At 35.9% G+C, this 10,802-nt stretch overlaps 1 protein-coding gene across 6 annotated transcripts in view; it reads right to left on the bottom strand.

Annotated features, from left to right (window-relative positions):
- Positions 1-2,113: 2,113 nt before the first annotated feature.
- BCLAF3 (BCLAF1 and THRAP3 family member 3) overlaps positions 2,114-10,802 on the bottom strand; it is a 103,125-nt gene continuing 94,436 nt past the window's right edge. For 5 of the 6 annotated variants that reach the window (XM_020989924.2, XM_020989921.2, XM_020989920.2 and 2 more), the window contains one exon: positions 2,114-2,513. In XM_020989924.2, coding sequence (XP_020845583.1) covers positions 2,484-2,513 — 30 coding nt within the window. In that variant the 3' untranslated portion in view covers positions 2,114-2,483. Of the gene's footprint in view, positions 2,514-2,604; positions 4,068-10,802 lie in introns of those variants that run through there. The other variant, XM_020989922.2, reaches the window with a different exon arrangement.

Raw genomic sequence — 10,802 nt, 5'->3', positions numbered from 1 at the left:
AGATGGGAGACTGAAAATGTCATGGCAGTTTGTCATGGCGGAAGGATGGCAGGTTGGCCACTGTAGCTGGAACAACAGTGTGTAGAAAGGAAAGTGTGAGACTAGAAAGGTAGGGAAGGGGTTAACTTACAAAGATCTTTCAACGTCAAAGATTTTTCTTTTAAGAAAATCAAATAAGCTTTAGATTTTGGAATATCACTGTAGCCCTCAGAAGATACACCTGCGCCACTAATTTGTATTTTACAATGTATTACAATTCCTTTTGAGATGGTGATATTTTATCCAACTAAACATATCTAAGCAATTGAGAATATCTTATCAACAAATATTTAGTCTATTGTTTTACCTATTATACAGTACAACTAGAACAAGAAAAGAGTAGTTTTCTGAAGCTGGAAAAAAAACCAACCCTGACCAGCCATGCATTTATTTCCACATTAAATATGCAAGGCTGTTCATAATCTCTAAGTATCTGCAAGTACGTGAGACTTCTCTTTACAAATGTAAAAAAGTAGAAAATGCAGTTGAGAAATCAATTATAAGAAATTCTTTAAAGGTCTGATACTTTCCAGTTAGTTGCCTGTAAATATCCTCAATAGTGGATTCCTATATCATAATATGCAAAGCAGCTAGATGGTACAGAGTCAATGCTGGGCCTAGAGTCCAAAGTCCTGAGTTCAAATCCAAATTAACGTGTTTACTATGTGGGTGTGATCCTGGGTATTTCACTTAATCTGACTCAATTTCTGCAATAGTACTATGGGGATGATAATACCACCACCATGCTGGTTGTGAGGACTGAATGAGATTATTTGTGAAGTGCTTAGTACACTGCCTAGTACATAGTAGGTAGTGGATAAATGTGTATTTCCTTCCTTACTAGATAGGTGATACTAAATGCATTAAAGAGTATAAGAAAGTGTAACAATCTAACATAAGAACTCTCATCTAGTAGTGAAGGACTCAAGTAAACAAGTGAAATACTGTTATAAATCTCACATTTGCAAAAAAAAACAAACAAAAAAAAGGAGGTATTTTCTCCATTGTCTTCAATGGAGAAAAAAAGAAGTATTAAATATTTACCCTTATAGGCTCCATAGTACTCTATTCCTGAAATACAGTGCTTGTTTCCTTTTTTTTTAAAACACACTGCTTTGGGTTTAAAAGCAAATGCAAACATATTCCTGCATCTTTAATGAAGAAACAGTATTCACATCTTTAATTCAAATACAAATCTTAACTTGAAAGAGAAATGACTCTGTAGAATCAAACATCGATGAAATTTAGAATAGTAGAGGAAGCATGGCCTGATGAATAGGGAGAGCCCTAAATAATCAGGGAGGGTTCAAGTCCAGTCTCTTTCATAGACTGACTATGTGACCCTGGGCAGGTCACCTGACCTATCAATACCCCGGCAAGTCTCTAAAATTATCAATCTAAAAGAAAATGGTACTTTGTGTTGACAGAAGTTTATCTCGGGGGAGCGCCTTACCACTGATGAAATCATGGATCCAGTTAAAAATGAAGCAAAACAAGATTCATAAAATAATGATACTGAGACATAAACTTTGTTTCAAACTGAGCTGACTTCTTTCACCAGTAGAACATTAGTTTTTTTAGATTTTTCATTCACCATCACATCAATTAAAAATAAACCTGCTTTTAAAAATTAACGTGTAAAGACCGCACATCAAAAGTGTACCTAATATATCTGATGGTAAACATGCCTCAGAAAAAACACACCCACTTAAGTAATATAAATTTTACAAATCTTTTTGCCAGTGACATTCTGAAATCTGAAAAGAACCAATATTAGGGAGAAAAAAAAACCCAAATCACCTACTATACAAACGTGAATGTTTTTAGTGTAGGTATAACTACCATGATGAAGGATTGAAATGGTTTTCTAACTTTCTTGTAGCATTTACAATGTAGGATGTGTGAACTGTAAAAGTCAAAATTCTTAAGACACTTAAGAAAATCTGAAGTAACAAGGTAAGCCACCACAGGGAAAGGAAAATAAACACAACATAAATTTCAATGCCATTAGGCCACTGCTCAACACTTCAAAGTAGAAACTCCAATACAATTCAGAAAGACTTCAACTTCAAGGTTTTCTGTAGGTTTTTTTTTTTATTACATAAGCAATAAACTCTCAACATATAAACTTTCAGATATAACAACTCAGTAAGCTCTATCCATAAACTCATGCTCAGAGAAAATGCTATCAATAAATAAATTCCCCTCGGGTAATTCTTGAGGCTTTTTTGAGAGAATCGTAGTTACAACTTTCAAATTGAATGCTGTAATTTAAAAGCAATTGTTAATCGTAAAAAAGTTACAGCATTCCACTACTGAAAAATAAACTTATTTATCAAGAAAGTTACAGTATTAGTTTCAATTCTCTATTAACTCCTGACAAAGAGACGTTGCCGGGCAGAAATGTCCTCATAGCGTTCGTTCCTAGCTGTTACCATCGCAGGTTAGATTTCAGTAGCGATGTCCATATGCTCCTATTGAGAGAAAAGAGACACACACACACACACACACAAATCTAATAGTTAAAACCAGAGCCAAATATAAGCTAATAGTTAACTCGCCATAAAGCTTCATGATGAATATTTAATTTACAAAGCACCATCCTGACATCCTTGCAAAAACACAGGGGACACCACAGAGGAAAAACACTATATAATAAACAGAATCAAAATATAGTATAAGACAGGCTGGCAAAACTGAAAAAAAAAATAGCAATGCTCTCTACTAGATTGTATTAACGAGTTAATAAAAAAAGGACTCTGCTATGTGGGTCTCATGATCAACCACATCACCAGGTATCCAACTAAAGTTGCTAAGGCTTGGAAACATCCCTGTCATAGAGGAACTGCTTCTTGAATCCTATTCTTCTATTTCAAACAAGAAACCCAAATGGCACTTTTCCATCCCACTACTGGCACCTACTGCAGAAACCTTGCTCTTATTCCTCAGGAACATACAGTCAGAGCACTAATACTGGTATTTTTTTCCCCTTAATAATACACATTTTACTGTAGCTCCTCATGGGAACAAGACGATTGGGCAAGTTGCTCCCCTCCTACGCCAGTTTCAGAATGTTCTAGTAATTAATATACTACTAATAATAAAAAGACCGTGGCTATGAGTGATGGGTATGGGCATTCACGTGTTTGTGTCTCACTCACGTTCCTGTGGCCTGGGAGTTCAATCACAATGTCTACAATCTTTTAAAAATCAGTGGTCAAAGTTCTGACAAATTTTTCTTTGACAGGTGGGGGGGTGAGGGTGGGGAAGGGAGGTAAGAAATCAGTGATGGACCCTGACAAAAGCCAGAGGAAAGGGTACAGGACAGTTGGCTCTGACAAGTGATGATGAGGGCAAGGAAGGCTGCCTTGGGTTGTAAAAGCCTTAGCAACAGAAGCCCAGGATCCTTGAAGGCATGATTAAATTGGATGAATTGTGGTACAGGAGTGCCATTAGTGAAGTTACTCATTATTATCCCACTAATTAGGAAACAACTATTCATTTGATTGTATTTGCCATGTTGTCTTTCTCCCCCCTGACCCCCCGCCACAACCCCTGCCCCTGCTCTTTTAATAAAAATTTCATAGCAGATTGTTCTTGATGATTGTTTCAATATTCTCCGTGGCTTTGCACAGTACAATCATTTTTCTCATATGAAAGTCTAAAAACCTCACAGAACCTCTAACGTGGCTGACAGCAAAGGGGATCCTAAGGAGAACACATTTTAAACGTTCATTAACAATATTACTGTGTGTACTTGGATTATTATATAAAAGAAATGTTTTCAGTAAGAAAGATGTCAGTTAACAAAGCAGAATTACACGAACAAGACCATGATTCAAATATAATGAATATGAAAGTCTATACTGTAATAAAAACTGAAATACTGAATTGCTAAACACAAATTGGAGACAAGGCCATGCAACTTAAACAAGTGAAAAAGTGGAATGGCACACTTTTCAGGGACACTTAAAATATTAAGGAACTCGTGTCCTTACCTGTATTACTAGCACCTTACATAATTAAAACTGAAAGAAACGTAAAAGTTGATTTATTTTCTTTTGCCATTTATCTGTCTGGAATTTTTAATTTCAAATACAGATGGTGGTTATTATCTCATTTTCATCATTTCTATAAGCTAAAGACATTTTCAGAATATAAATTTTACAACTATGTAGTAGATATTGTCAACTTTGTCCCTCTAAATAAGTATGGTTTTAACGTCAAAGGACTACAATGCATTCGATTTATTTATTGATTACAAAAAATAAAATTCAAGCATTTTGCTTCAGAAAACAAAGTATCAATTTTTTCACTAGAAATCATTTACAATGTTAATTCTAAAAACCATACTTTAAAAAAATTAGTTGGATTAGTCCTTCCTATGTATGGCTGTGCTTCTACTGTTAATGCTGCCATGTTGCCCTTTACAACATAACTCATCAAATGATCTTTCCCTATGTGTTTATGTACATATGAACATATATGCAATATACTTATATTCTTTCTTAGCAATACTTGAGATTCATTCCTTTCCCTCCACTCATTCATCAAACTCTTATCTCATCACTAATTGGCCACAACCCCACTGTCACTACTACTCCCTGTTATTAATTCACATCATTCCATACCTCAATTATGGTGATTGTCTTCTAAATCTGGCTATTCTTTCTCCTTCAAATCTCTACTGGTGTACCCCACCCTCACCCCCACACTCCCCCTTCCCCTCCCCAGGTTAATGCAATTAAAACATTATTTGCCACATGTCATTCCCCTGCTTAAGGCTGCTTACTACCCAATGAATTAAGCCCAAATTCCTCAAATGGCTTTCCAGTCATTCCATTGCAGCAAACCTTATTACTGCCTAACATGGAAACTTGGCTCCCAAACTCTCTATATCTTTCCCAATCTCCAAAGTTCAGCTTAGTTTTCATCTCCTCAGTGAATCCCTCACTAGGCCACTAGAATTTCTCCCTTCTATGAATTCTGTTTGCATCCACTACTTATACTGCAAAATGTAGAAATTCATTATTCTTTTTTTTTTTTTTGGCTAGGCAATAGGGTTAAGTGACTTGCCCAGAGTCACAGAGCTAGTAAGTGTTATGTGTCTGAGGCCGGATTTGAACTCAAGTCCTCCTGAAACCAGGGCCAGTACTCTATCCACTGCGCCACCTAGGCTGCCCCTTCATTATAGTCTTGTTGACTGTTTTACACATCTCTTCTACTGAGGCACAGCATACTGTAGTGAAAATAAAGTTGGACCTAAGATTCAGGAAACTTACGTTTGAAATCTAAATTCATGCAATACTTAGATCATAGGCAAATCACAATCTTATAGTCTCAGCCTCCTCAACTGCAAAACTGGGATAATAAAATATGTACTATCTACTTCAAAAGGTTGCACACCTTAAAGCACAATAGGTGGGTTATCGCCATCATCATTTTCACATACAGGGTTACCAAATGTGCCATTAGGGTAATGGGGGCAAATTTTTAGAAGAGACCGCATATCAGAATGGAAAATGAAGCTGTCTTTTACAGATCTCCTCCACGTAAATTCAGCCCTTACCATAATACAGACTTCTCAAGTGATTCCATGAAACCCTGAAGGAGGGATATGAAAATTCACTCACTCCGTAACTGTCTTTTGGATAGTTCACAAACAGGTGGAACGGACATATTTATTTTTTTAATCTCTTATGTCTTCTGTAATCATATTAAATTTAGCCCAGCTCTAGGTTCAAATTCGACTTTCATTATGCCTTTCAGAAACTTAGAGTTACATGCTTTATATGAAACAAATATATGCCTGGGGAAAACAGTATTCAGTCAGTGGCCATTCCCAATTTTTTCAGGCTGTTTGGGCACTTACATAGTAAAAATAAAATACTTACCATTGGGTCCCACCATTACATTCTGACCAAATCCATTTTCTACAAAGGTGGCAAGTGGGTAATTATACAGTGCTATATACATTTGATATATGGGAAGTCAGAAAGCACAAAAAAAAATCCCCAAAATAAATTTTTTTAGGATAAATTAAACAAGTAATATAGATATCTTTTTTTTTTAAATTTAAAGATTGTTTTCTTAACTTTGTGCCTTCTTTTAGTTTAAAACAGTACCCTTAGGGTAAAGGTGAGACCTAATATCAAGCATCAAAACAAACCAAAACCTCAAACTAATTTAATAAAATATTTTTTAAAACAGTTAAAGCTTTTTTTTTTTAAAATGTTGAAAGGTCTCAGTATATAACTTATTTCATGTCTGGTTCTAATTACTTTCTAGCCCTGCTTATACTACATTTATAATGGTGGCTTAGTTTGTGTGCTGAAATACTTACAAGAACTACATTAAAGCCAAGTAATCGTTCACTTCATCATTATGATGATGGTTCATACCATTAATGATTATCGATTTGAAATATATTTACAAGCAATATATAGTTGAACTCCTCCTCCCCTACCCTATCCCCAACCCTTTCCCATCATTGCCAGGTCAAATTATTTCTAAAATGCAACTCATGTCTAACTAAAGAAGTCATATCATTATGCTATAGTAACAGAATTTTTACAGAAAAAAAAGCATGATAGACAGACTATACAGTGCTATCATTCATGAAATGGTCATTTTTTTTTCATTTAGATAAGCTGATTTTATACATTCCTAGACTTTCTAGAAGACAACTTCATTGACCTAAAAGTCAAGAATACAACTAAAACAAAGAAAGTAAGACTAAGATGATAAAATATCTTTGTACTTATAACCACAGAATAAAAGATTCCATTTTAGGGGAAAATAAAAAGATTTTAAAACTTAGCTTTTATTGAGTGAGAATTTGGCTGATTAATATAAGATTTACTCTAATGATGGGAGAAAATTTGGGAGTAATGATGACTGAAGCCAAATGAGAACCTATTAGGTACAATGAATTATGTTAGGTGCCAGGAATACAAGGAACAAGTGAATGAAAACATTTATTAAACCCTTACTATGTGCAAAACACTTTGCTAAATGTTGGGAACACAAATAGAAAAGTAAGATATGTCTCTATTCTCATTGAGTTCACATTCCATTGAGGGAGACAAAACAGGGGTTTCAGCTGCAAGACATCTGGAGAACCAGTGGCTCTTTGGGTACAGCAGCAAAAAAGACAGCAAATTCACCTTCCTTGATGTCATTTCCATTGATAAAACTAATAAAAAAAAAACTCCATAAAGTTCACACAGCTTACAATGGAAAGTGGGGCAAAACAGTGTGTGCCACTGGGCCAGAGACCAAAGGAAGAGAGTGAACAAGGCAGGACACGTGTGTGACTATGGTAGTCCACTTAAAAGTGAGGTAAATAGTATCCAGTTCCAGTTCTGTGCCCCCAGAAGTCATTTGGGGCAGGTACCTAGGCTAGTATACCACGAACTGTCCAGCTTGGAATGGCTGAGATGCTCTGAGATCAAAAGACAACGAGCCACAAAGTGAGTAATGGGAAAGAATATATGAAAAAAAATACTGAAATTACCAAATATCTCATAAAAGAAGCAAACTCATAGATCTTCAACACAAGCAGATAAACCAACAAAGAAGGCATTAAAAACAGAAGCAAATATGGCCTATAAATCTAGTAAAAGAGTTCAGGTCCCTATAAATAGATAAAGCACAACAAAAGAAATTGATTCAACATCTAATGAGGCAGAACAGGCAGCAGATTTTGAAGAGACATTACATTATATTAATGTTACATTAAACATACTATAGTATAGTACATATATTACATATGTACTATACTACCTATATACTACATATATACACTATACCATAGTATGTTTATTGTAAATCATATATCTAAGATTGTTATTAATAACTGAGAAGCTTGAAAGAAAGACGGGTAGAATTGAGCATAATGTGGTAATAAAAAGCAAACCATCTAGGAAAAGGTAAAAAAGGTAATTATCTTATACAAATGAGGTGTGAAAGAAAGAAGTGACACAGAAGAAATAGATGGGGGAGGAGAGCAGGTAGTTCTGGAACCCTTCTCTCATCAGGAAATGGGTCAAAGAGGGAACAATACATATATATCTAGAAGGGTATAAAAGTTGAGAATGGGAGGACAAGGAGGGATCCTTGGAGAGGGTAGGTTAAGTAACAGGAGGGCAAGGTAGCAGGCAGAAGTAGAGTAGAGGAGTCAGGAGGGATAGGAAGTAAGAAATACTCGTCAGGAGGGATAGGAAGTAAGAAATACACATAAACATAAAATAAAGACGAGGAGTAGAATTTATTAGAGGAGTAGAATTAAGAGGGAAAAGCAAGGGTAGTAATCACCATGTCAGACAAAGTTAAAGCTAAAATACATTTAATTAAAAGAGAAAAATTACACTTTATGCCAGCCATATTAATAATATTATTTTAGACTATTTAAAATAACTAGACAGTATAAGGTTGTAAAATTGCTGCAGAGTAGGAAATGACGAGTTGGTGGACTTAGAAAAATATGGAAAGACTCGGACTTATGAAGGAAGAGGTTATCCACCCTCAGAGAAATAGAAGATAGAGTGCAGTCTCATATAGATGCATATCAATGCACACATCTATATGAGTACGATTATAGCTATCTATGTAAGTGTATGCACTATATATCTGTGTGTATGTGTATACATGCACTTGTGTATATGTATATGTGTGTACATGTATACAAACACAAATATATCCGCACTCAATTGTAGCCTTCTGGAGTTGGGGGGGGGAGAACAAAGTAAAAAGAGCGCAGCAGAGAACAAAAGAAAACTTACAAAGAAGCAAAGAAAAGATGGATAGCTCTGAACACAAAGCACAGTATTTATTATACAGGCTTTCTTGAAAGGGAAATTTATTGCTCTACTGTGCACATGGCAATGCCTTTTTCTTATTTTGTACGTAAGTTATAATATTTAAGTTTAAGATAAATTAATTTTAAAAAAAGATACTCTCTTGGCATGGGCATTCTTCTACCTACAGACAAAAATATGTGCTTTTAGTTGCTTCAAATGGCTACTACTTTATGAGAAAATAGAAATGTTCCTTGTCTGAAGCAAAACACACCTTGGTTTCAAGGTTTCCTTGTTGATAACCTCTCTGATACACCATCCTAAATGCTCTTCTCGTGTTTGAGCCCCTGCTCTACCTTGGCTGACTTGCCGTTCTTGTGTCAGGCTGTTATGGACAAGGGCAACAGACACAGCACTAGGACTAATGGGCAGAAGCTACTGGGAGAAAGACTGAAGTTCAACATAGGGAAAACTTCTGAAGAATTGTATCTATTCAATAACAGAATGGGCTGCCTTGGGAATAGCTAGCATTTCTATAGTTTTAAGGTTCACAAGGAACTTACATCCCTTATCTCCCTTAACCCTTACCACAAGGTCAGGTAGGAGGAAGGTGTTAACAAGCAGCTACATTTTACAAGTGAGAAAACTGAGGCAGAAGTAAGTTGAGTGACTTGCCTAGGATCACAAAGCTAATAATTACCTAGGGCAGGATTCAAATTCAGGTCTTCCTGACTCCAAGTGCACTACTCTGCCCAACACATGAACTATCACCCACTTCTTGCTGGGAAATAGTGAGTTCCTCATTACCTGGAAGTCTTCAAGCAGAAATGATGGAAGGCCACTTACCAGGGAAGTTTTAGATGAACTTATTGCTCTATATGTGAGACAAAATATATGACTTAAGAGGTCCTTTCTAATTCAGAACTCATGGTTCTGTTTCCTAATTCCTTTGAGTTTAATTGGAGCATGACCAGTGGCCTCCTTTAATCATATCTGGCTCTGGTTCACTCATTTCTGACTCACTATCTTACTTTGACCGGCCCGAGGTATTCGTATCTTTTTTTGGCTCCCAAATGCTTGTCTGAACTGTTGTTTTACATCACCCTTTTACCTCTACCTTATGAATATTTATTGGCACAAATCTTCTTCCTGTCTTTTGACTCCCTGTTCCTTCTTTACCAGACTCTATAAATTGCCTGGGTAGATGGCACAGAAGATAGAATGCTGGAATGCCTGGAATCAGGAAGACTCATCTTCCAGAATTCAAATCTTGCCTGACACTTATTGTGTGATATGAGTAAATCACTTAACCCTGTTTGCCTCAGTTTCCTTACTTATAAAATGAGCTGGAGAAGGAAATGGCTAACCACTCCAGTATCTCTGCCAAGAAAACATCAAATGGGGTCATGGAGAGTTGGACGTGACTGAAAAATGACTGAAATGAACATAAACTGTTTACATCTGTCTTGTTCTTTTGGCGAAGGAAATCCTAATCCTTTCGTTACTTCACAATCTTGCCTTTCCAATCCATATTCTGATATTGATACTATGCCTGTGATGCACTGCTATAAGGTACTACACAAAATCAGTCATCAGAAACAGCAAATGTATAGTCAAGCAAAATAAATACTCTCGTTTGCCAAGTCTCTGTCTGCACCCTGACTCCATCACCTCTCTGCGAGAAGGTAGGGAGTATGTTTCATTAATTACTACAATTGTGGTTGGTCTTTGCACTTATGACTACTCTAAAGTCTTACAAAGTTTTTTTTTACAGTAATCAATAGGATTTAAAAACATTAACATACTGAAATGGGTAATTTGGAATTATTATGCAATCAGCCCATATTGGGCACAAAGTAGTTTTCTACACATTACCCTCAAAAATATCACCCAGTTATATGCCCTAGGCAAACCCACTTTTGTGAACAGCAAATTACCTATAGTGATTTCAAACTAACAATGTAC

The sequence above is a fragment of the Phascolarctos cinereus genome, unplaced genomic scaffold, assembly GCF_003287225.1.
Source record: "Phascolarctos cinereus isolate Bilbo 61053 unplaced genomic scaffold, phaCin_HiC Scaffold_726;HRSCAF=1367, whole genome shotgun sequence".
In the NCBI taxonomy this organism is placed as follows: Eukaryota; Metazoa; Chordata; class Mammalia; order Diprotodontia; family Phascolarctidae; genus Phascolarctos; species Phascolarctos cinereus.
Note: the sequence above shows the minus strand (reverse complement) of the source record. Positions and strands in the feature narration are given on the sequence as shown.